At 34.5% G+C, this 27,131-nt stretch overlaps 1 protein-coding gene across 4 annotated transcripts; it reads left to right on the forward strand.

Annotated features, from left to right (window-relative positions):
* The first annotated feature begins 1,188 nt into the window (after positions 1 to 1,188).
* Positions 1,189 to 25,688, forward strand: LOC108465166 (probable sodium/metabolite cotransporter BASS4, chloroplastic). 4 transcript variants are annotated; one of them, XR_008275763.1, is made up of 14 exons: positions 1,189 to 1,605; positions 1,690 to 1,771; positions 7,775 to 7,882; positions 7,968 to 8,035; positions 8,639 to 8,717; positions 10,242 to 10,300; positions 10,388 to 10,456; positions 11,085 to 11,198; positions 11,433 to 11,454; positions 12,043 to 12,110; positions 24,359 to 24,444; positions 25,007 to 25,195; positions 25,294 to 25,395; positions 25,471 to 25,495. XR_008275763.1 is itself a non-coding variant. In XM_017765489.2 (14 exons), the coding sequence occupies exons 1-14, from the start codon at positions 1,444 to 1,446 to the stop codon at positions 25,543 to 25,545; spliced, it is 1,224 nt and encodes a 407-aa protein (XP_017620978.1). In that variant the 5' UTR covers positions 1,215 to 1,443; the 3' UTR covers positions 25,546 to 25,688. The 4 variants fall into 4 exon arrangements, 1 of the variants encoding a protein (XP_017620978.1); XR_008275761.1 differs by having other exon boundaries at positions 1,190 to 1,605; positions 25,023 to 25,195; XM_017765489.2 differs by having other exon boundaries at positions 1,215 to 1,605; positions 25,023 to 25,152; positions 25,471 to 25,688.
* The last annotated feature ends 1,443 nt before the right edge of the window (positions 25,689 to 27,131 follow it).

Below are 27,131 nucleotides of genomic sequence, written 5' to 3' on the forward strand. Positions count from 1 at the left end.
ATTTAGTCATTTTTCGAAATTGGACTAGAAATCGCTAAAATTAATATACCAAAACTTTTATGCACCTTTATAAACATGCTATATCACATAAAATAACATCAAAATAATTTTCTCCAGCCTCGGAATAGTGGTTGCAACCCTCACTTGTACACATCTACACAACATCACATGACACAAATTCAAGCATGTAAGAGCAACCAAACAATCACAACCATGACCATAATTTGTCATTCTCATACCATTATTAATCATTCTTAAAACCTCAACCTTTCCACATTCAAAAATGACATTAATATAAATTTACTCATAACCAACATTAGTTAACTTTCAAGGCTATATACAAAATCAGCTGTGAACCATTATAAGCTGACTTATATGGCCAAAGACCAAGTCCCTATACATGCCATAAACTCAAAATATTTGAATTCATTTATACCCAAAATGATAGCTTGATAGCGTACTAAGATCTCCGGCGATCTCCAACCCGAGCTAGCTTAGTGGTCTATTTACTCAATAAGGACCTCCACATCTAATTTCTTTAGCTACATAACACTTTTGACTAGTAGAACATAATTTTCACTCTTTATGCGATTTAATTCATTTTTCGAAATTAAGCATGTAACTGCTAAAATTAATTCACCAAAATTTTCAAATATCTATAAAATCATGTTATAACACATAAAAAATATGAAAAATAATTTCTCCTACCTTGAATTTGTAGTTTGAAACCACTATTATTACTAGACCTAAAATTGGGATGTTGTATTAACTATTTAAAATATATATAAAACTAAATTAATTTATATTTTATATCATCATATTAAATTATTTAAATCTTATTTATTATATTTAATTTTTAAAAATATTTCATATATTATTAGTTTTACAAATAATTTATATTAAGGTTAATTAATTTATTTTTACTCCACTAGGAATGTATGGAATAATAATTCTTATTTTAATTACTTAAAAGTATTTAAAATTTATATTTGCATATAATTGTATTAAGTTATTTAAAGATCATATAACTTAATTAATATTTTACTTTTACTATTATTTCTAAAAAAACATTTTATCCTCGATTCTATGAAAAAAAAGTTAAAAATTAACAATTCATACTTTTTCATAACACTCTCTTTTAAACATACTTTTCAACCGCATGAAACATTGAATCATCTAAATTTGAATTGGCGTGTGCGACTTAATAGCTTTTAGCCTGTAAAGACCATATCAAGTTTTTGATCAAATGTTGACCAATTTGATTTAAATAAAAAGTTGAACGGTTTGTTTGCTAGGAAAAGGTCCAAAATGATAAATATCGTAAACGTTGAGGGTGAGAAATGCAGTTATGCCTTATTTATTTTCAGATAAATTACTGTTGTCCACTGGACGCTGGATTGGAGAGTTGAGGACCATCATTTCCCGATATTGTTTGAGAGGTCTATGGCGGGAACTATCCAATCCCTAATTTTGACGCCTCCGTCCATCGTCACCAGCCCGTTTCCTTGCCGGAAAACTTGCTGTCTCTTCAGCCGTTCCCTCAGAATCAATCCTCCTCGCCGTTCCATTTCAACACTTATCATTTCCTGTAAACCGTCCGATGAGGTTCCCTTAGAAATTAAGCTTCTAATTTCACTTTTTTTTGACGTTTAACCTTTTGCAGCTTACGAAGTTTGAATTGAATCGCAGATACATGGTTCAGATTTGGCTAATGGATTAAATTGGACAAAACCTTTAATGAATTTTGCCTCCAATAATTTTCTTCCCCTAGGTAATGAAATTTCTATTCATTGGCAATGATAGTGCTTTGATTTTTCTTTAAACTATCCTTGTAGTTTCATTTGTCATTTTTTTTTATCTTGTATTTTTATTTTTTTATAAAGTTACGTCAAAATGATTCCTTTAGGTGAAGAACGCAGTGGGGAGATTGTTGATTTTCTAATTTAAGTGTCTTATGGTGTGTTTATTTTGAATGGATTTTAGTTATCATGTTCTGTTAGTGTTTAGGACTGAATCCATTCTTCTCACTCTTTGAGAAAAATGAGAATGGGTCATTTGAAATGCATTTAGGGTTAACCCTAAATGATGAAACTTTTGAGTAGAAAACCTGAACTTATTTTAGGTGATTTTCAGTAGGACTTACTTTCTAAGAAGCACATCTCTGAATGCAAAAAGGGGAAAAAAAGATATTCTTTAAAGAGAAACATCAAGTATCCGAATAAAGCTCTGCTTTTGTGCTTCTATATTTCCTCTCAAAATAAAGCAGAACACGTTCTTCTTTGGTGGGACATTTAACTAAAATGAAACTAAAATACTTAGACTCATGAGGCAAAAATTATGCCAACAAAACTACATGCATCTGCATGTTACAATAGACCTTTTAAATTAGAAGAAAAAGGACTTGTTTTAGAAAGTGGTCTTGTCCTAAGTAACCCTTAATCAACTTCTAACTAGAAATGACAATGATTGTTTCCTAACCAACCTCTAGATAACTTGATGTGTCTCCACCATTATGGGTTTATTCACGAATGAAAAATAGAACACTTGATAGAAATGATGATTTGTACCAGTTCAGCTTTATTTGTTTGTTTGGGCCTCAAGACGCATTAGTTCGGTTAGGCTCATATATTTAGGATGACTAGGGGATTGAGCTAGTTAAGGAATTGGGTGACTGATGTGATGGTGGTGGGAACGTTCTCCAACGTTCTCTCTTTTCCTAGCTTTCAATTAGAATAGTACTTGGTATATATAGACTAGTAGCTTTTCTTTTTCGGCATTTGATAATTGGGTATTGTTGAAGATTTGTATTTGGGAAATTTAGTCCTTGAATAGGATTGTTTATTGCACTAAAGTGTTCACTTGTTGTTTTTTTTTTTTTAATAATTCCTTTCCACTATTTTCCTTCCACTTCCTGTCATAACTCACACTTGGAAACGTGGATGGTTTAGATATAAAATTGAAAACACCACACTAGACAGTTGAGATGTAGATAATTTCCAAAGTTTCAAAGGTGAAACTCTCAACATTAAGGTTTTGCTTTGTATGGAGGATGGAAAAAAGTGAAGATGAAATGTTTTTCAATCTAATAGTTAACCTATAAGTAAGAAAGTATTTATGATTCTTAATTATTTGATTAATAAATTTTCCATCATCACTCTTTTCCATCATTCATTTCCAAGCAAAGTCTAAAAGAAAAACCCTCATGGTTTAAATTTCATTATAAAAAGTTTGAGTACAAATACCTGGGCCCTTTGGGTTTATATAGATCTCTGAAGGGTGAAAAGCAAAGGCCTCTAACTAAATTGAACTAAGGAAAATTCAAATATTTAATTCTTGAATTTAAACTATACTAAGTAAAATAAAAAACTCGAGGATTAAAAGGAATTCAGCCAAGGAATGTATCTTATTAATGTGGTCGAATTTTACAAGGTTTATCCTTATCTAAAATAGTAAAAATAAGAACCCCAACTGATTAATAAAGTCTTAGGGTGGGTTTGGATGGGCGGTAGGGTGCAGTGCGTTTAGCTTACTTTTTGTCTCATGCTACAGTATCTAATCTCATTGCCACCACTATTTTTATACTAACCCTACGTAAATGCACCGTTCATCCGAACCCACCCTTAAACTCTTTAGATAAATCAGTTGCAATAGATAGATTTATCATTTTTTTTTTCTTATTCTTAAGTTAGAAAAAGAAAATACAAATTGATATACATATGATATATATCCAAATCATTCCTATCTTCTATTAGGAATAGCGGATAATAAGAACTCTTAAACTAATCCTAATTTTAACCTTAAGACTTATGCCTCAATCTTCCATGTAGACAAGGCTTTCTTAATTTGCGTATAAATTATATATAAACCTTCAATGTGAACACAGAAATCGACTAAGGATAGTAACTCCCTAAGATAACACCTAAATCAATTATTAAATTACCATAATGCCATTAACAAAACCACATTATTGGCACGTGACATTTAATTACATAATGGACTTAAAACAATTAGAATTAAGACCTTTAAAATTGGCAATATAAGATCCAATTTGAAGACGCCTTGCTGCCCAATTTGGATAAGGGTTAATATGACTTTTAGTCCTTGAACTTGACAATTAGATCCACTTTGGTATTTGTATATATTTTTGGTCTACTTTAGCATTTAAACTTGACAACTAGGTCAATTTTGGTCCTTAAACTTGGCAAAAGTAAAAGTTCGATGATGTGGCATTCTAAGATCGTGCCACGTTTTCTAATTTTGATGGAATACAAGTTCAAGGATCAAAATTGGTCTAGTCGTCAAGTTCAGGCCCAAAAATGGACCAAAGAAAAGCATAGGTGCCAAGTTCATGCATATGATAACAAAATCATATCTAAGATTATGCATATCATAACACATGCATTGATTAGAAAGTTAGTCTTTGAAATAACATCAACCAAAAATGTTTAAGAACATTCATTTGAAATAAAAGATCTCTTACCAAAGTAGGCGTTTAGAGATCTAGATTGTTTAAGGCTTGGGTTGTTGGAGCTGTTTACCACTAAAGTGCTCTTATCTGTATTAAAGATCCAATTTTGGTAGTGATTCTATTGTCATTGTTTTTAATAAACTTATAACTGCTGAGCAAAAAAAAAAAAAAGAGCTCTTCTTGTCTAAAGGAGATGTTCTTTTGTTCAACTATTCCATTCTAGGATGGTGTGTCAGCACATGAGGATTGATGAAGAATCTTAGCACAAGAGTCAGATAGCTTTATTGCTTTGAAGAATTTGGACGAGCATACTAAAATGAGTTTTTATCTTAGCATAAAAGGCATGGAACTGAGCAAAAAATGATTGATTTTTCATAAAACAATTATCATGTCATGCAAGAACAATCATTTGCAAACATAACAAAATATTTAATTTTAGGCTTATATATTACTGGACACGACCCCAAACATCCAAATATACCAACTCAAAGGTAGAATTAACTTGTTTATCAACTCTAAGTCTCAAGTAGCTTTGATGGTGCTTAGTAAAATGACATGTTTCATATTCCAAAGAAGACAAATCATGAAATTGTAGACATAGCTTTTTCAACAATGATAGAGAAGGATGTTCCTTTTGACAATGTGCTTCAACTTAAGAGGGAACACTAGAATAAGCAATGGATCGAGGAACCACATGTTAATAATATATAGACCATCAGATGTCTTTTACTAATAGTGTGTTTCATCACAAGACCTTGTGAATGACAATGATTAGAAAAAACGTGATGGAACAATTTAGGTGTAAGTTTGAGACATCAAAGTTAGGCAAATTTTATATTGTTGATAAGGTAATAGACAAAGTTGTATTGATATTTTCAGAAACAATAGTATTATAGGTGGATCTATCAGTTATAGTCACAGGAGATGGTGAGTTATCTAATTAAAAGATGGAGAAAAGGTTGGGATTACTTGTTATATGATTTGTAGCATTAGCATCAATGACTCATTTGAACGAGGAAGAAATAGAATAAGTATTAGATTTACTTGAATTTGCAAAGGTAAAATGTTTTATGATAATATAATTAGTGAAAAATAGGAAGCAACAAACTCGATACACACAAAGATAGAATATCGAGGAATCACCAACTTTTGAAACCAAGTTCAATAAATTAATACTTAATTTTAGGCAAAAGATTTGGTATAATTGAAGTTATTTTTGAGTATTGAAGTTATGAACAGCAAGAAAGGTATTTCCTTCTCCAAAAGAAAATACACTTTATTTATTAGCTGAAAGTGGAAAGATAAGGTTTAAGCCATGCAGTGTGGCAATGGCATTTCAACCCTGAAGGCTTTCCGTAGCACTCAATTTTAGATGAAATATTTGGGGCTATTGAAGTGGTTTTTTTTTTTCGGTGAAGTTATGAGTAAGGTATTTTCTTATCTGAAAAAAATATCAATTTGATTTATTAGCTGAAACAAGAATGTTAGGGTCTAAGCTGTGTAGTGTCTCAATAGTTCCCAATTCACAACTTATTAAAAATGATATTGACTTAATTGAAGATCTTGAGAAGTTTAGGAGGCTAGTTAGGAAATTGAACTATCTAACAGTAACTTGTCTGAACATTGAATACTTTGTTGTTGTGAGTCAGTTTATGTCTTCTTCAACAGATAAACATTAGGTGGCTTTGGAACAAATTCTTTGGTTTTTTTAAGGCAACTCTAGGATATCGATCAGAATCGAAGACTAGCATATTGTCTGTATTGGAGGAAACATGATTTCATGGGAAAGCAAGAAACAAAATGTGGTATCTTGATTTAGTGCAGAAGCAGAATGTAGGGCTATGCCACAACCTATGTGAGATTGTATGGGCATATCAATTATTAAGTGAAGTTGATTTTAAAAACTGCATTACTAGTAAAGTTTTGGTGTGACAATCAAGCTGTCTATATATCCTCTGATTCATTGTTTCACAAAATAATTGAGTATATTAAGGTTTACTGTTATTTTATTCATTAAAAAATTCAACAAAAATTCATCTCTATAAGCTATGTTATAACCGGAGATCACCTAGTAGATATTTAAAAAAAAAAAGGCTTTGAATGGAACTTAAATTGATTACATTTGTAGCAATTTGAGCATAATTAATATCTATGCTCTTGCTTTAGGGGTTGTGTTGTAAATAAGATATAAATTAGCTAAATTTTAGATATATTATTTAGATATTATTTTGTACAATTTTTAGGGTTTTATTTACTTTAAGTTCTTTCACTAAATTGACTTTTGTAACTTGTATAAATGGGATACCTATGATGTGAATAAACAGAAGTTCTCATATTTTTTTCTTTCTTCTCGATTTCTTCTTTCATTACAAAGATAATGTCCTAGGCTATTTAGATAAACTGGCCTTGATAAATTAGATTACAAGGATAAATAAAAGCTCTTAAAACTAATCCTAATTTAACCTTGGCACTTATCCTCCTGCTGGACTATAGATAAGACTTTCTTAATCGCCAAATAAACTACATATAAGCCTCCAATTTGAACACAAAAAAAGGCCAAGGATAATAACTCTCTAAGAATAATTATTAAATTATCAAAATGCCATTAATGAAATCACGTGATAAGCTCATGGCATTTAATTACATAATGGACTTAAAACAATTAAATTAAGACTAAAATTGACCCAAGATGAGAACATAGGCTGATCCAATTTTAAGAAGTCTTGTCGCCCTCCTTGGAGAAGTCCATGTTGCCCTTTTGTGTTTTTTTGGTTCTCTTGGAATTTTTTGTAAACATTTGTTAGACAAACTCTTAGTCAAGTGCTTAAATTCTCCAATGTCTTACCCATTATTTGACCCATCCTTGTCATTAGAGCTTGTGTCTCAAATGCTCAATATTAATTTATTTTTATTTGTATACAATAGTGCTTATTACAAGGATAAAAGTTGGGATGTTGTCATCTGTGATTGATTCAACCAAGGGCGAAAAAAAAAGGAATGCTTGCTACATGAGATGCTCAATATATAGGCTAAAATAAAACTTAAAGAAATCCTCATGATTTAATAATGATGTCGTCAGTATTGATTATAGTAGGTGGATAAACATATGCACTTCTTGTTCCAGCTAATGAGTAGTGACATATCATTCATGTTATTGAAATTTGACTCTGAGGCAAAAAGGAAAATGTGAATATGTTAAAAGTTTTTCTTTTCTTATAATCTAGAAAAATTTGCCTTGGCATCAAAATTTGTTTTTCTTATTCCTTTTTTTTTGTGAGATAATTATTTTTTTTGGGTGACAAGCAGCACTTACCAGTGGAGTAGCATTTGGACTTGTAAATCCTACCCTTGGTTGTCTTGCTGATAAATGTAATTTGTCAAAATTTAGCACTTTTGGGATATTTGTTGTCTCAGGTAAAAATTTAGCATTGTTCCTTTCTTCTCATGGTAATGATCTTGTTTTGTGATGCACATCTCTCATAAGCCACCAATGATCCAGGTTTGACTCTGCGTAGTGATGCAATTGGTGCTGCTGTGAAAGCATGGCCTGTAGGACTTTTTGGGCTAGTATGACCTCAAATTTCTTATGTGCCATTGTACATTTTGTAGGTTCATTTCTTATTTTGCATTTCGCCATTCTCTCTTTCATGCACATTAGATTTTTTTTCCCCTGTGCAATTATCTCTGCCAATAATACCGATCAAACAAAACATCTAATTTTATTTTGAGTTATTACATTATGTTTCGAGGAACTTTTGGAATCAAGGGACCAGTTTCCTTTGTTTCAAAGAGTGATAAAATGAAGGGGAGGAAGTCAGAAGGAAATTATATACTATAACAATTTAAAGCTGTTTTAGCTTGAGAAAAATTGCTTTAATTTAGAGCTTCCTCAAGAACTCCAGGATTGGGCTAAAGAGTTGCACTTCTGTTTTGCTAGGGGTAATTGTTCATCAATTACAGAAGAGACACTAGGAACTTTTAGATGGCTGTTTTTTTCTTATCATTTATTACCTTGTTCTTTTCTTCTCCCAACATTTTATTTCAATGTTTGGCATTATGCAGCATTTGTAGCTAAACATGCAAGACCATTTTTTTTAATTTTTAATTTTATTTTTCAAAAAATAGGGCAAGAATAGTTGTTTAAATACTTATTGCGTTCTTTTATTGCAGTGCTCCATCCTATTTTTTACACCATACTTTTCAAGGATAATATTGCTAATTCCGCTTCAACCTCAGGAGTTTGTTACAGGTTTGAATTTTGATAATAAAACTTCCTTCATGTTTTATTCTTTTCAAGGGTAATTTATTGCTTTCCTGATTTTATCATTTGAGAAAAATGAAGTTGTGAAAATTAATTACTTACCATATGTCTATTGTTTTTATCTACTAGCAAGTTTGCAAAAGACTTAATAGATAATATCTATTCATAAATTGTAGATAGCAGAATTATAAGGATTATGTAGATTATAGTGATTAGATTTTATTTAATTCTTTTCTTCTCTTTCCTTTTTTAGATCAACTCTAGTGTGTGTATGCATTCTTTGATGAATGAAGGTACAAGTTCACACAAATCTGTTTATCGAAACTTTCCTTCGATGTCACCTTGACATTCCTACCCAATCCAAGAGATTTGGTGTTTGATTAGAGGTGATTTTGAAGGCTGTTTGGTGTTTCTTTTTTTGTGGAAAATGGTATTGCTCCAACACTATTTTGGTGCTGGGTTTTTTGTTTCCTAGGTGTGGTATTGGGTATTATTCGATTATTGTTATTCTTTGATCTTTTGAGTATTTATTATTTTGGGCCTTTAATTTTTTTTGTGGGTGTCAAGTTTTTCATTACAATATATGTTGATTGATTCAAAAGTAGTGGTAAGTGTGTGAGAAAGTTTTTCATTTCCATATGACAAATGCAACAACTCTTTTTGCAATCTTGTGGGCGCTATATGCACCATGGCTCTGGTACCACTTTGGTGGGTGCAAAATGTGTGAGAAAGGTTTCTGAAGAGAGTTTTAAAGAAAAAGAATGAGAAGAGAGAAGTTAGTTTTGAAATCAATTCTTGTTATATTTTCCTATTGCATATTCACTTCTATATGCCATAACTAACTCGTGACTTAAAAACAACTTGATCCATAATACCATCAATTGGGCCAGATTGCCTACAACTAAACCTAGTCTAACTTTGGACTGTAACATCAACATTGAACTTGAATATGAAAACCTTAGCAAACCTATGACTTAGACACCAATAGGCTCTAAATCGGGGAATCTACAATCCAGATTGCTGTTCTTAACAACCTTCTAATTCTTTGTATGTAATTTGGATACCTAAAATCAATGATTATTATATCAAGGACAAGAAAGATATTTGAACTTGAACCTAAAGTAATCCACAAAGAGAGAAAGAAAGAAGGGTAGGACTTGGCAGGAAGGGAGGGAGGGAAGATATTGAGCTTAACAAGTAGCACTATGTTATATACTTATACCATATGGAAAAGAGCAATGGCAAATAGATCACGCCTTTCCTTTTTATTTCTAATCATAGGGTTTAACTAGTGATTTAGTTTAACCCAATAAAGGAAAGAAACAAATATCAGGTCTTAGGCCCTTTATGTCTGTGTGCTCTTCTTTGATTGTATAGTCATGGAAATAGGTGAGTTGTTCTAAGAAGGGCACAATCCAACAAAAGTGGTAAAAGAATATTTTGAATTCTTGTTAAATTATAAATGAATTTCCTTTTTCTTTTTTTCTTTTATTTTTCTCCTTTTAACTACAGGACTAGCAATATTTTGCTGTATGCCAACAACATTATCAAGCGCTGTTGCACTTACTCAGGCATGCAGATTTCTCTTTATTGACTAAACCAATTCCTTGATGTCTTTGGCTTTGTGTTTAAAGAAGGCCTTCATTTTTCATATGCAGCTTGCTGGGGGGAACTCAGCACTCGCTCTTGCAATGACGGTGCTATCTAATTTGCTAGGAATCTTGATTGTAAGTTGCACGCAAAAAAGGTGTATGGTTAAGATCCTAATGAAATCTAGCTTTGCTTGGATGTTTGATATAATCTTCCTCCCCTTCGAAATCTCGATGGACTTTTTGCCAATGATTGATTTGCTGATTGTTAGTGTTATCTATGTCTCTATGCTATTTTATTGTTCTCCTCTTTTGATATCAATCATTATTGTCCAATGTGTTCTTTCTGTTCATAATTTGAATGTATTAATTACCCTGATATTATTATTTTTGTATTTATAAATCAATATTGATTGAGGAGAAATATTTTGGAAAAATCTAATGGCAAAGCAAATATATTTCTAGTGAATTTTGTAATGTTGTAGAAGCATTATTATCTACTGTCAATTAAACTTCTATAATGGGATAGTAAGCTTGTAGATGTCTTTCATATTAGAGCTGAACTATTGAGAAAAAAATATCAATAAGATCAGTATTGTCAAAGGTGCAAGACACACTTTAGGTGATGGAACCATTATATTGTTTGATATGTAAGATGCAAAAAACGTAATTGCTAATAAGATGCCGTACTTGCTTGATATGTATGTATGTATGTATGTATGTATGTATGTATGATGCATGATGTTTTGGTTTATATCATTTTCAGATTCCATTTTCCATCTCAAAATTCATAGCTGTTGGAGTTGGCGTGTATGTTCCAACTGCACAACTACTTAAAAGTCTTGTTCTCACACTTTTGGTTCCTTTGATCTTGGGGAAGGTAATATTACTTGGAAAGAAGAAACTTCTTTTGGTACCACTCTTTAGAAAGAATGATTCTTGGGTTTTTAAACTTCAGCAGCATAAAAAATGGTTTAACCTCTAATACAAAAAAAATGTTGTTTATTCAAGAATGCAGAAGTTAACACTATATTGATCCTCCAAATTGTATTAGAATAACCTGTCTTTAGGTTTTTATTGTTTTCTAACTGTAATGTTTGCTGCGTAATTACAGGTTTTACGAGAATCTTCTAGAGGTGAGCCTCTCTGTCATGGCTATTTTTCCCCTTTTCCTTGTAAGCAGGTTTTGGATAACATTTATGTTGCATCCATGTTGATGTTAATGCAATAGACTTGATAGCTCTCTCATGTTATAATGTTTCAATTGCATGAAACAATAGATGGCTGATTGGAATATATAGCTAATAATGAGATTGTCTTTTTGTTAAGTTACTGATTATTGTTGGTACTTCTTAATACCTTCAGTTCTTGTACATGTCAATTTTGATATGCATCTTGTCAAAATGTAAAAATTGAAATGCAAAAGTTTAGGAGAAGGGAATTCCATCACTACTTTTAGAGTCAATAAGACTAGTTCAGAGAAGGAAAAGAGGTTATCTTTCTTTAGGTTTCAAAGTTTCACATTTTTCCCTTCTGCATTCTTTTATTTTCTTCCAAATGTCAAAAGTAGTGTACTACTATGCACCAAGAACTATCGTTAACTTTGTTGTTGACAGCAAAGACTATCATGGAGTTCTTGTTTCACATACTGCGAGTGCTAGGATGTCCCTATCCATATTATTTACCAACTCATAGTCTCAAACATGATTAAATGTGTAATACAGGATTGGCAAACTTCGTTGACCATAATCGTAAACTTTTTTCGAAGATCAATGCTGTCTTCCTCAGCTTAGTAAGGCTTGAAATTTCATCCTTTGAGTTCTATTTTACATATAATGATTAAGTATCAAGTAATTTTGACTTTTATTGTGATGAAATAATTTCTTTGTTTTCTTTTGAATTCTATGTTGGCAGTTCAGAAGTTATGTTACATATTCATTTTGTTCTCTATAATGAAATTTGGAACTTTGAATCTTTTAATTTATGATAATGATTAGCTTCAAAATATTCAAGTTTAGCAATTACACTGGACGTGTGTTTCTAGGCCCATTGATGGTTTTAGATAAAATTGCTTGTTTCTTTGTTATGGCCCTTACCTTGACTACTATTAATTGTCTATTAACGTAATTATAGCGATTTGAAAGAATCAATAAAGAGCAATTAGGGGCATAAGAGAGGATTAATTATAATTATTCATTTCCTTGTTTATAGAGTTTACCTTTGCATAAATACTTGTATAATTAAAAGCAGTATACACAACTTCCTTTTCATCTCTTCACTCTCTCCATCCTTTCTATCGTGACATTTGGGTATTACAACCACCTTGGGAGGAGTGCACCTCAATTTTTGGCCATCCATCCAAATCAGGTGACCAAACTCTCGATGAACGACTCATACGCGCCGCTGAAAATTTTCCACTCATCTTTCACGCATTGACATGTGAGAGAGCATGGGGTTGTTTCATGATGCTGACATCTTACTTCTGTGTCGGTTTGCACTTCTGACCACACCTTAGCAAGGTAATCGGCCTTATCAACATTGTGAATTTGTAAAAGATTGATGGACTATTTGGAATTTTTATGTTCTGGCAAAGGGAATTTATTTCGTATCTATGAGGTATGCTAATCCTTTTATCGTATTGGAAAGAATATTAGATCCTCATGGCATATTTTCTGAACTTTAAGAAAACTTATGATGAGTTGAATATGCTTTTGCCATCTAGTATTGATATCAAAGTGCTGCAAATTCAGAGAGAAAATATCCTTGTCAAGAAAACTTATGATGAGTTGAGTGTGCATTTACCATTATCTTGAATTCTTTTTCCAATAGCTCCTTTAGACTATTCATATCCATGATATCATTACTTGTTAAGATTATATCATCTACAAACACAATAAGGACGGAGAATTCCTTTTTTTGTATGTTTGATGAATAAAGTATGATTTGCTAAACTTTGAAAATATCATTGTCTTTTCTCAACTTTGGCAAAATTATCAAACGAAGCTCAAGAAGATTGCTTGAGCCCATATAGATATCTTGTTAGTTTGCACAACTTGTTCTTAGTGGTCTGTGCTTCAAAGACCAATGGAATATTCATGTACACTACTTCCACTAGATCTCCATTAAAAAAAGTATTCTTAACACCTTGGGTCCTTGAACTGATAACCATCTTTCGACTAACCTAGCCTCTGTCCTTCGGGCCAACAATGGGTAGTACAGGAATATTCACTTGTCCATCAACTACGCTTTTCGGTTTGATCTTAGGCCCTGGCTCACCCTCTATGGATGAACCTTGCTGAGGAACCCTTGGGTTCTTGGGGTATTGGATTTTCGTTTTCGCTTCGTCTATTCCCGTTCATACGGGTGCTTCCCCTTAAGGCGGAATGATCCCTTATCGATGCATTTTTACATCCCATAGCTTCGGCAGATCACTTAGCCCCGTTCATCTTTGGCGTAAGAGTGTTCGATCAGTGAGCTAGTACGCACTCTTTCAATGGTGGTTGCTTCTAGGCAACCCTCTTGGCTGCCTCTGCACTCCTGCCTCTTTTATCATTGAGCGGTTATTTAGGAGCCGATAAAGCTTATCCCCTATCGTTTCACTGGCTGACCTCGACCCCTGTTATTTTGAGGTTATATCTAGTATTTAGAGTTTGCCTCAATTTGGTACCGTTCTCGCTGCCTGCATCGAAGCAGTGCTTTACCCCTAGATGTCCAGTAAACTGTTGCGCCTCAACGCATTTTGGGGAGAACCAGCTAACTTTGGGTTTGAGTGGCATTTCACCCTTAACCGCAACTCATCTGCTAATTCTTCAACATCAGTCGGTTTGGACCTCTACTTAGTTTCACCTAAGCTTCATCCTGGTCATGGATAGATTACCCAGGTTCCAGTCCATAAGCAGTGACAATTGCCCTATGAAGACTCGCTTTCGTTACGGCTTCGGTGGGTTCCCTTAACCAAGCCACTGCCTATGAGTCGTTGGCTCATTCTTCAACAGGCATGCGGTTAGAGCCCTGGGCTCCTCCCACTGCTTGGGAGCTTATGGTTTCATGTTCTATTTCACTCCTCGACGGGGGTTCTTTCCACCCTCCCTCACGGTACTACTTTGCTATTGGTCGCTCAGGAGTATTTAGCCTTCCAAGGTGGTCCTTGTTGATTCACATAGGATTCCACATGCCCCATGCTACTCGGGTCAGAGTGTAAGCTAGTGATGCTTTCGGCTATTGGACTATCGCCATCTAGGATTCTGCACTTCACAGCTTCGCCTAGCAACATGACGCTTTTATTGCTCTCCCACAACCCCGTTTTCACGATTTAGGTTGCTCTTATTTCGCTCCTAGCTACTACGGGAATTGCTTTTGCTTTCTTTTCCTCCGGCTACTAATATGTTTCAGTTCGCCAGGTTGTCTCTTGTCTACCCATGGATTCAGTAGCAGTTCGAAAGGTTGATTTATTCGGGAATCTCCGGATCTTTGCTTATTTTCAACTCCCTGGAGCATTTTCTTTTCTCTTTTGTATTTTTCTCTTTTGTCCTCGTCTTTTTTCTCGACCTTTTATTCTGTATAATAAAAAAATTTTGATTCTTTGTTTTTACATATTCAATTTCGAGCTATTCGTTTCAGCGGTCCAGAAATATCAAAAGAAAAAAAGAGTGGTTTGTCTACTTTGTTCAAAAAAAAGGGGAAATGTACATTTGCTTGAAGCAGCTCCCAAGTAATTGTTTTCCGTCTTTGGGCACACATGGAACCTTTTATTATGTTGCACCAAAAATCTAATTGTTGCGAATAGTGTATCAAAGCCACTTCGTTTGTTTGATCAGGATCATTAGCATCCTTGGTATTAGTATAAGTATCGACGTTTGCGTGGTTATTAGTAAAAATCACTACGGCTTGGATTTTCTTGAACGAATTTCATGGTTTGCTGTTACATTTTCCTCGTTTTCTCCCTCCTGTTCTAAATCGTCAATTAATTTGTATGACCATCGAGGAACTTTTTTACTTATTTCTTTTATTCCAATAGATTTTTTTCTAATTGTTTGATTGTTGGGATTAGTTATAACTATATTGAATAAAAATTTCGAAAATTTGACTCTATCTTCGGAATCGATATTTCCTTGTTCATCTTGTTTTGTTCCAAAGTAAAAGATATCCACGGGGTGGTTCACCCTATTCAGACATTCACGACCGAGAAGTATTGGATTCTCTTTCGCATAGGTCCTGAAAGGAGAACGAAAAGTTGGAATGCCACCAGGCATCTATTAATGAATTCACTCGGCCCGATAATACCCATTTTTGGAACGTCCAGTGCCAGTGTCACGGAACGGGTAAGTTGCCAATCCTTAAAATGGATTATGTAATGTACTTTATCCACTGTGTTACCGGGAGGGGTGCATTTTACCAGAGGTTTATATTGTATCAATCTACCCTTGTGTGCGTGATTCTTGTTGAAATGTTGCCAAAGAAAGGAGGATTTTGATTGTATTGAGTTTTGCAATAGGAGCAAATGTTCCTTTTAGTCAATTCTATAAGACCGAGTGAATCCTTTTGCGACAAGTTTGACCTTGAACTTGTCCACATTTCCATATTTATATTTTATTGTTAATACCAGTTTACTTCTTATTGGATTCTTATTTGGTGGCAAATCCTTAATCTCATAGGTTTCATTCTTTTCTAAGGCTCTAATTTCTTTATTCACAACTTTTTTCCATTTTTGGTTCTTTTAAAGTTTCATGACATTGTTTGGAATTGTAATTCTATCAAAAGATTGTCACCTATGCTTGAAATTTTGATAATGACTCATATGAGATAAAGCTGGAGATTAAGTGTTGAGTACATGTTCTTACCCCTTTTCTAATAGCAATGGGACAATACAAATCATTGAAGGCTATCTAATTATTAGAAATTAGAGCTTGTGTTACTTGGTATGTGTTTATTAGAATCTAAACTTAGATCAGACTCTTGATTTTGTTGAATTAGTGCTAGTTTCTTGATCTCCTTTTGTCTTTTTTTCCTCCTAGCGTAAGCAATGAGATCTTTATTTGGTTCCAGTGTTTCTAGTGCAAAGGTTTGATATTCATGTCTTATTTCTGACTCAGGATTTTTTGTAGGATTAGAATTAGATAGATCTTGTTGGGAAGGTTGGAAATCTATGTGTGAACCTTTGAGATATGCATTGTTTATTGGTTCATTGTGACTCATTTGGTTATCCGAAAGTTGATATTCTAGTATTGGTCCATTCTCCCTTAGAATAGCAAATTTGGTTGGTTTAGTCTTCCTCGAAATAGCAGATTTTGGGTAATATGCCGAAGAATGTAGCATCCATTGTGTTATAATATTTGCATGTGGTAGGAGAATAGCACTTGTATCCTTTTTATTTGAGAATACTTGACAAAAATACAGTTAATGGCTTTAGGATCTAGTTTACCTTGATGGTGGATATGAACAATATCAATACATCTTAATATCTTGAAAAGAATTATTGCTATAAATGATGTATTTGGGAAAGATTTGAGTAACAATTGACAAAGAGTTTGAAATTTTCGAGTCCTAGAGGGCATTTTGTTTATCAGATATTTGATTGTGAGAATGGCTTCCTTTTAGTAAATATTTGGTGTGTGAGATGAAACATGAGGGCCCTTGCAACCTCAGGTAAAGGCCTATTGTTTCTTTCAACAATGTCATTCTGCTGTGATGTGTCTACAAACGATCTTGGTGAACTATGCCTTGTTATGTAATCCCCTAGTTTTGATTTGTAAAACAAAATCTTGAGCAGTATTAGTTCTTTGCACTTATGTCATGGTTTGAAGTAGTGTTTGGATCATGGCGTTGAAGATTTTGAAAATTTTCCCCACTACATATTTTTCTTTCATTAGGAAAAACCTAGTAAGTCTAGTGTATCATGCATAAAGGAAACAAACCAACAAGAGCCAATAATCGTTCTTATCCTAGTTGGTCCTTGCATATCACTATGGATTATTGAGAAAGGTTGAGATGACTTATATGAATGACCAGGATATATATTGTGTGTATGTTTGAAGAGTTGACAAATCTCACACTTAAATTCGATTGGTTAATTATTAAGAAACAAAGAAGGAAATAAGTTTTGAAGAGAAAAATTTTGTATATCTAAGTCCATAAAGCCATAACATGATATTGTCTTTGGAAGAAACAAAATTGAAGTAATTTTGGGATTGACTCATAATTCAGTTGGGTTTGGCTAGCGTTATTCTATGGCTATCAAGAATCTAGAGAATAAAAAGACCTGAACATAATTCAACATTACCAATCGTTTTCCCCAAGTTCAAGTCTTGAAATTCACACGAATTTTGAGAAGAATTAGTAACACAATTTTGTTCTTTTGTAGGTTTGCTTATTGACTGAATATTACTGAACAAACTTTAGAGAGAAGATTGTTATTTTATTTTAATTAGGTTACAGATTTTTATAGGTAGAACTAAGTATAAATAAGGAATCAATCCCTAGAAATCAGTAATTTCTTAAGAATTAGAGATTAATATTAATCCTACTATACAAGGTAATTCCTAGGACTAAGGCAAGTATTCTGTCATTAATCTTAGGGATTCTAATACTCCCCCTCAAGCTGGAGTGTAGATATTTATCAAACCCAGCTTGCTAATGAGTTCCTTGAACATGTTCCTATTCAAGCTTTTAGTTAGCATGTCTGCAACTTGTTGCCTGGTAGGTAGGTAGGTGATGCACACTTCTCCTGAGTCAATTTTTTCCTTGATGAAGTGGTGATCTATTTCTACATGTTTGGTGTGGTCGTGGTGAATAGGTTATGAGCTATACTGACAGTTGCTTGGTTTTCACAATAAATCTTTATAGGTCTAGTGTAGAGCACTTTTAGTTCTCCCATTATTCGTTGTATTCGGATTCCTTCGCATATGCCATGGGATAGTGCTCGATACCCTGCCTCTGCGCTACTGCATGCTACAACAGGCTGTTTTTTGCTTCTCCATGTCACAAGATTGCCCCACACATAGCTACAATAACTACTTGAACGTCTGTCATTGACAGACCCTGCCCAGTCTACATCAATGTAAATTTCCACACTTCGGTTGGCAGTTTTCTTCAAGTGTAGGCCTTTACCAGGGGTCCTCTTTAGATATCTTAAAATTCTATAAGTAGCTTCCAGGTGTTGTCTCTTGGAGCATGCATATATTGGTTGATAACACTTACACCAAAGGCTATGTCTGGACGGGTGTGAGATAGGTAGATGAGTTTTCCTACTAGTCGTTGATATCTCCCCCTGTCGACTTCTTCTCCATCTTTATTAGTTCCCAATTTAAGATTGAATTCCATTGGAGTTTCGGCTGGTTTAGACCCCAAAATCCCAACCTCAGATAATAGATCAAGGATATACTTTCTTTGAGAAATGGAAATCCCTGTTTTAGACCTTGCTACTTCTATTCCAAGGAAGTACTTAAGGTTCCCTAAGTCCTTAAGTTCGAATTCAGCACTAAGAAATTCTTTTAGACTTTCAATTTCGCTTGAATCATCCCCAATTAATATTATATCATCCACATAAACAATAAGGATGCAACATTTCCCACCTTTCGAATGCTTGTAAAACATGGTATGATCTTCCTGCCCCTAGGTGTAGCTCGTACTAATCAAGCCTTGGCAAATCAGCTGAACCACGCCCTTGGAGACTGTTTCAGCCCATATAAGGATTTCTTTAACTTGCATACTTGGCCCTTGCTTTCTTCAAACCCGAGTGGGAAATCCATGTACACTTCTTCATTTAACTCTCCATTGAGGAATGCATTTTTTACATCCAATTGAGTCAAAGACCAGTCCATGTTGACAACTAAGGATAGAAGAACTCGAATGGTGTTTAGTTTGGCAACCGGTGCGAACGTCTCGTCGTAGTCTAGGCCATAGGTTTGGGTGAAACCCTTAGCAACGAGCCGAGTTTTGTGTCAATCAATGTTGCCATCAGGTTTAAACTTTGTGGTGAAGATCCATTTGCATCCTACAGTCTTCTTCCCATCAGGTAGATCCGAGACTTCCCAAGTTTCATTTGCCTTGAGAGCCCTCATTTCTTCCATCACAGCTTTCCTCTACTCAGCAGATTCAAGACTCTTCTATATTTTTTGGTGTTTCTACAGAATCAACATTAGATACAAAAGCTCTATAAGGCTTAGATAAGTTTCCACAGGACAAAAATCAGGAAATAAGGTGTTGAGTGCAACTTCTTGTGCCCTTTTGAACGGCAATTGGAAGGTAGATGGATGGCGATAGAGTGAAACTTCTATTTTGGAACAGTCCTCGGTTGAGGATGAACTTGGCACTGCTGTCTCAGCTTCAGGAGGACGCTGTCGTCGAGAATAAACTCGTAGTTCTGGAGCTTGTTCTTGTTGCCTCTCTGGATCAGGTGGCTACCCTATTTCTATTTCTTACTGCACAGGGGAACCACTGTCTAAATCTAGAACTACGATAACACCCTGATTTGTAGGCTTGGTAATAGTGGTAGGATCAAGAGGTATAATGAGGAGGGTGTTAAGAGTCTCATTTTCATTGAGAGTCTCCTCCTAAAGATGAGCTGTTGTAAAGTATGGTTCATTCTCAAAAAATGTGACATCCCGAGAGATAAACAGTCAACGAAAGGTAGGTGAATAACACTTATAGTCTTTTTGTGTTGGAGAATAGCCAATGAAAGCACAAGTATGGGCTCGAGGATCAAGTTTGGATTGATTTGGTTAGTGATTATGGACAAAAGCTGTGCAATTGAAGATTTTGGGTGGAAGATTGGGAACGCGAAATAAGGGAAAAGCCTTTTGAAGGATTTTTATAGGTGTTTGGAAATTTAGAACCTTTGATGGTAGTCGGTTTATGAGATAGCAGGCTGTTAGTATAGCTTCTCCCCACAGTTATTTTGGGACCCCCATGGTGAACATTAGTGCACGAGCCACAGCAAGGAGATGATTTTTTCTCTCGAAAATCCCATTTTGTTGAGGGGTGTCAGGACAAGAACTTTGGTGTATGATGCCTTATTCAGCAAGATAAGGACTCAGGACAGAATTAAAATATTCCCTCCCATTGTCAGTACGGAGAGTATGTATGGTAGAGTTAATCTGGGTTCGAATCATTGAATGAAAGTTTTTTGGAAAACTTTAGGTGTTTCTGATTTTTCTTTGAGAAGGTAAACCCAACAAATCCTAGTGTGGTCATTAATGAAAGTTATGAACCACTTAGCCCCTGTAATATTTTTTACTCGGTTGGCTCCCCATAAGTCACTTCGAATTAAAGAGAGTGGTTAGGACTGGTTATAGGGTTTCAATGGGTATGGTACACGGGTGTGTTTGGATAATTGGCAGATTTCACATTTCAAGGAATCAACATTTTTATTTCTAAATAACAGTGGAAGGTGTTTCTTCAAGTACAAGAAGTTCGGATGTCCTAGTTTACGGTGCCATAACATAATTGTATCTTCCTTGGAGATAGATAAAGTCAACCCTTCTTGTCCCCTGTCTTTATTCCAAATATAGAGACCATCATCAACTTTAGCAGTGCCAATCATTCTCCGCAATTTCTCTTCTTGTACCACACAACCAATTGCAGAAAATTCAGCAAGGTCACTTTCATCCTTAGTTAGTTTACTGATTGAAAGTAAATTGCAGGATAGGTTTGGAATATGTAACACTTCATCAAGAGAATTTTTGTTACTTGTATTTTTCCAACACCAGCCACAGGTGAGTAAGAGCCATCAGCAATGTGGATTCGGGACTGATTATGACAGGGTGTATAGGTGTGAAACAAGGTGGAGTTACCTGTCATGTGATCGGAGGCACTCGAATCGAGTATCCAAGAAGATTGATTGTTAGGTTCAAAAGTACTGTTGAGGGTAATACCTTGAATGGCTAGGGATCCTTGAGCAGTGGTAGTGCCTAGTATCTTATGGAGAGCCTCAAGTTGATTTTTGGTTAGATGAACATCAATAGTTTCATTTGCAGCAGTGGAGGTGTTAGAAGATACTAGTGCAGCCTTATTGTCCTTCTGATTTTTTCCCGGATAGCCATGTAGTTTGAAGCATTTTTCCTTTGTATGTCTTACATGGTTATAGTGGTTGCACCATGGCCTGGTTGAGCCTGAATCAGTCCCAGCATGTGGCTTTTGTGGTTGTGGGCCTCTGGAGATAAAGGTTGAGTTTTCAGTGGGACGGTGACCAGCAGTTGTCACAAGTTTAGATTCTTTTAATTCCCTCGACATGACAAGTTGACGCTTTTCTTCTCTTTTAACTTTTGCAAACGCTTCACCAATGGTTGGTAGAGAGGTTCTGCCCAGAATTCGACCACGGACCTCATCAAGTTCTCGGTTCAGTCTTGCCAGAAACTCATAGAGACGTTCCTTGTTGAGGTGAGCCATAAACTTGGTGTGTTCCTTGCCTTCTCCCCAGTCTGCCTCATAGTACATGTCTAGTTCCTGCCACAAAATTTTTAGGTTATTGTAGTACTGAGTTACTTCAAGTGTTCCTTGTCAGATATCTTTCAATTTCAGTTTGATCTCAAATACTTGGGAGGCATTTCCAAGATCCGAGTAATTTTCTTTGATTGCATCCCACATATCTTTTGCAGTTTTGAAGAAGAGGTAGGTGCGATTAATATGGCCTTCCATTGAATTGATTAACCAAGCCATTACAATCGAGTTGTTGAGTTCCCAGGTGCCATAAGTTGGGTCTGTTGTGGCTGGTCGTGGGAAGTCTCCATTAATATACCCTAGTTTTCCACGACCACAGATCACCATAATGACCAATTGGGACCACTGTAGGAAATTTTTCCCATCTAGCCAATGGTTAGTGATTATAAGAGAGGAATTAAGGTCCCCTTGAGGAGTTCCTTGATTGGTGTTTGGTATCATTTGTGAGGTTTCAATCTCAGATGTAGTTTCGATAGTGTCACTCATGGGAAGGAATAAAACAATAGAGAAGAGAGATTGAAGAGAGGGGATGTTTGGAACGAGAGATTAGAGAAGTTGGAAAAAATTCTAAAGGCTTCTGATACCATGAACAAACTTTAGAGAGAAGATTGTTATTTTATTTTAATTAGGTTTTATAGGTAGAACTAAATACAAATAAGGAATCAATCCCTAGAAATCAGTAATTTCCTAAGAATTAGAGATTAATATTAGATCCTACTATACAAGTTAATTCCTAGGACTAAGGCAAGTATTCTGTCCTTAATCTTAGGGATTCTAACAATTACAATCTAGATTTTGAACCAAAACAATCAAGTAAAGGGTTAGGTCCTTTGAAATTTTTATAGAACTGTTCCAACTAATTTTAGAGAGATCCATCGATCATCATTATTGTTTGATTCTCATATCATGGTTTTAAAGATTCAAATAAGGTTTCATCACTTTGTTATGATTTGTTGCTCCCATAGCGTCAATCCAAGTACTTAACTTCCTTTTCTTGACATTAAGGTTTTGCTTGGTAGGGTGGAAAGAAAATTGGAGGGATAGAAAAATAGAAAGATGAAAATATAGTTTTTCTTTCCATAGGTGTGCTTGGTGTGAAAGATGGAAAAATGGGAAGAAAGTAATTTTCTTTCCATCCATTACTTGGTAGAGTTGAAAAATGAAAAGAAAGAAAACAAAACATTTGAAAAATGCATACTTTTGAACTAATATACACATCTCTCTCATTTTTCTCTCCTCTTATCATTCCAATTTGGAAGGATTAGTTTTTATGCATTAGGATGGAAATTGATGAGCTCTCCTATTTTCTTGCCTCTCACTTTTCTTCTCAACCAAGCACACTCAAAATTTATTTATTTTTTTTCCATTTTTCCACTCTCTCCTCCCATCCCTCCACTTTTCCACCCAACCAAGCACACCCTAAAGGCGTACAAATCATTACCTTTATGAGCCATGGATGTGGTTCTGTATGCAAGGGAACGAGTAGGGGCTGAAAACTGAGCCTGACTGATTAATTTGTGGATATTTCCAACTGTTCTTTGCTAAATGCTGAGGACTCAGCTGTAGGAATGCTTCCTTCCAATGCCTTGTCACCTCTATTGTTGTTTCTTTGGAATAAGTGGGCGAAGTCCTCCTTTTGGTTGTCATAAGGACTTTACTGGAAAATAAAAGAATTTACGAGAAATCAGAGGTTTTTGGCTTCAGAGAAAGCACTGATACCATGAAGAAATAGATGAAAGGAAGGCTGACAAATAGAGGAAAGAAAAGTTCAGAATGAGACAGGATGTTATCTGCTTTTTATTTCCTAATTTCCTACATAAGCTGGAAACACAGCCTTATTTAGTAGATAGAGAGGGAGAGAAAATCTGGAAATAAGAATCATTAATTAGCCTAATTCTTTAATGTTCTGGAAATAAGAATCATTAATTAGCCTAATTCTTTAATGTTCTCAATTGAAATAAGAAAAATATTTTCCTATTTAATTTCTGATTTTATGGGAGTTGGGAATTCCCTACTATTCATCATAAAAACAGATATAATTTGAAAGGCATTTTTGCATGTCGTTGTTTGGATGTGGGATTTATTGGATACTAAGCTATAATCTTATGCTAGCGTTATGATTCTAAAGTGCATGTGTATAGACTTTTCTCTTGTTACACGTGATGGGATAATATTATTATCAGACTTAAGGTCTGTTTTCATATTACGTCAAAGTAGAAACAAAATGATGTTTTTCAAATTTTGGTTTTCATTTCCCTTAATTTAGAGGATTTTGCATACAGGTGTCCTAAGGGCACTCTTTAAGGTTACTATATACGTAGTAGTATCTTCATCCAATATATTGGAAATGATGAATAAAGCTTTCAACTACTACAGTTAATGCAATTTTTGTATAATAAAAATACTATATTAACTAACTTTAAAGAGTTCCCTGAGGGATCTTATTAACAAAACCCTAATTTGAAATCAAGTTCTCTTTTTATCAAAAGCTTAAGATTCATTGTTTCAATGGAAATGTGTCTGATTCTATATGTGACCCTTGTAGCAACAATGCAGCAACTTTGAATTGGTTAACTTATATTTCATAAATATGATGGTTGCCAGGTGCCATGGATGCAAGTGAGCAGGTCAAGGTCGCTTCTGATGATGGTTAAACCTGCAGCTTTTATTGTAGCTATTGGGATGGGAATGTGCGTTCAATCTTCCTTTCTTACTTCAATTTAATAGTGAAAGTAATATACAACAAAATTACTAAAACTGTCATGCATCAAAATAAGACTTTAAATCCCGGTGCAAAAGTAATTGGTCATAGACCTAATAGTATGGAAAGTAGCTCCACTTTTAACTGTCACTGCAGGGCCTTGTTCCAAACAGGGACCAGTCTATTGCATGTGAGCAAGGTGATGCTAGTCGGTTTTGAATTGTTTGCTTGCTATTGCCTCATTCTAAGTCTCAATTAAGTTGGTCCTTGGCCATTCACTAACAAGAACTGTCTTCATGTGGTTATGAATTACAAGCGATTTTAGTATTGACCTGGATCATACTGGTAGACAGATTGACCTGGGTTTACTAATTACACTATATCAAAACTGATATTCCAATATCTTTCCAATTTGTTATAGCCAATCATACAAATAATGCATATTTTATTTAGAGTTGTTTAGAAAGACCAAAAAAGATGTGATGGACTTATTATGCATAATTTCTGTATTGATTTATCTTATACGCTTCGCGGGGGTTGCATCTACTCAGGAATGGATTTTTGCAGGCTTTTACACCTCGGTCTATTAGCTTTCAATGCACTTGCTATAAGGAGCCTGTCATCCATCTCTGGTGGTCATAAATCAATTTTTTCTAAGAAAGAAAATGCCCAGGCAGCTTTGCTTGTTGCAAGCCAGGTGGCTATCATGAGCTAGCTATTGTTTTACACAGTTTTATCCTGTAAAACCTGATGCTATCATCTACTTGTTAAACTTTCTACAGCTCCCTTTATTCATTTGGCTGATTGTTTTTGTCTTGAAATGTACTATTCTTTGTAGAAAACTCTACCTGTAATGGTGGCTGTTGTGCAGCAGCTTGGTAGTGCATTCGGTGAATCTGGCTTGCTGGTTCTACCCTGTGTTGCTGCACATTTAATTCAGGTTATTATCAGTTATGTGTCAATTCTCTTGCTGTGACTGCCATATTTTTAACATTTAATTAATATTGTTTTGCAGATTGTCTTGGATTCCTTCCTGGCTAACTTCTGGCTTCGAAAAGAGCTCTCATCAAATACTGCCAAGGTAGCCTGAGTGGTAACACCCTTCTCGATCCTTGGTAGACACAATTTTATTATGCTGTCAAACAGATTAACCGTTGACAAATAATTTAATCATCTTGAATAATTTTAAAATCCTTTTATATGCTATCATCTTCTATCTCGCGTTTGCCAATATTTTTTTTTTTCACCTAATTTTTCTCTCTGTGGTGTTACCTTAACAGCATGTTTGATTTACTAGAATTACTATTCTATTCCTAGGCTATCGGTACTATAATGCTGTTATTTGGCTTGTGGAATCCCCATTTGACCGAATAACTAATTCGGCTTTATTTCTCTAAGTTCCCCAATAGCCAATTGGAATTACTGAATTCTAAGTAAAGATAAAGCCAAGGGGCAGGTTGGACCTTGGGCCTTGGTCAAATGGGAAAATATTATTAGTAGTCCTGGTCAAATATTAATCATTCATTTTAAGTCCTTGAATCATTCAAAAAAATTAAAAATTTGTAATGTTGGCCCCTCCTAAAAATTAATTATATAATCTAAGTCCTTTTAAAATAAAATTTTTAGCTTCGCCTCCCTCAAAATTTTAGAATTTTATCTGGTCCCTCTGAACTAAATTTTGACTTTGTTCCTGATTTGAAGAGCTTTACTAACCCTTAACGTGATTGTTTTATAAAGTTTCCCTAAACAAAATAATGACCTTAACATTAATTTGACTCATTAGACTACTGAGGTAACTTTGATTAGGAATATATATATATATGAGAGAGAGAGAGAGGGAGGGGGAGAGAGAGAGGGGTTAGTCATTCATATTTTGGGTTATTAAAATTTAAAATCTACTCTTGGTTTATGTTATCATTAAAGTATAATAATAAATTAAATAACTTTGTTAAGTAATTTGAACGGAAAGGTTGATATAGTGTCATGACGAATGCAATAAATCGTGCCATGGAGGTCAACTAATCGAATGGGTTTGTTCAATTCACTTGAACTGGCCCAATTCGTGAAACATATGGAATAGTCTATTTATTTGAAGCCTTGGTGGCTCAATGAAACACTCTACTAAAATTAAAGTTATCATGATTAATGTAACTTCTAAGGGATAAGATTGTATAGAGTTTAAATCCTTATGATTCTCATCTTGTAAATAGGCATTGATCTTAGTCATTGATGTAGTTGGATTTGAGGGAGCTCAACCAGAGGGTTTTCTCCTCATTTGTAATAATTTCATCCCTTTACTTTATTCTTGAGTTAAAGAATATTTTGAGAGTATTTACTTGAACATTTGGTGTGTTATTATTTTCTTGTGGCGTTTTTGTTTGATTCAAGTCATTTTGTCTTTCCGAGTTGCTTTCGCTTTATTTCAGCGCCTTAGTGAAATTTTATGTGAATTTTCACTTTTCGAGAGTTAGGTTGACTTCCGTGAATTCGAAGTCAAAAAATCACCTTAAGACCGCACGGTTTGCTAGACTAAAGTTCTAATCCCGTAACAATAGCACGTCTAGTTAGCATTCTAGGTACTTCTTTTCCATATTGTCATTGTAAGGTCAATGCTAGAAAGACAAAAATCTGCCGAAAAAAATTAAACTTTGTATGCATGCTTAGTTAATTTTTTTA

The sequence above is a fragment of the Gossypium arboreum genome, chromosome 12 (assembly GCF_025698485.1).
Source record: "Gossypium arboreum isolate Shixiya-1 chromosome 12, ASM2569848v2, whole genome shotgun sequence".
Classification (NCBI taxonomy): Eukaryota; Viridiplantae; Streptophyta; class Magnoliopsida; order Malvales; family Malvaceae; genus Gossypium; species Gossypium arboreum.

Excerpts from the sequence above, each read along its gene's own strand:
- LOC108465166 (XM_017765489.2), top strand. The coding sequence starts at position 1,444 with ATGGCGGGAACTATCCAATCCCTAATTTTGACGCCTCCGTCCATCGTC. Across the intron at positions 8,718-10,241 it reads ACCTCAGGAGTTTGTTACAG|GACTAGCAATATTTTGCTGT; the intron begins GTTTGAATTTTG and ends TTTTAACTACAG. Across the intron at positions 10,301-10,387 it reads GCGCTGTTGCACTTACTCAG|CTTGCTGGGGGGAACTCAGC; the intron begins GCATGCAGATTT and ends TTTCATATGCAG.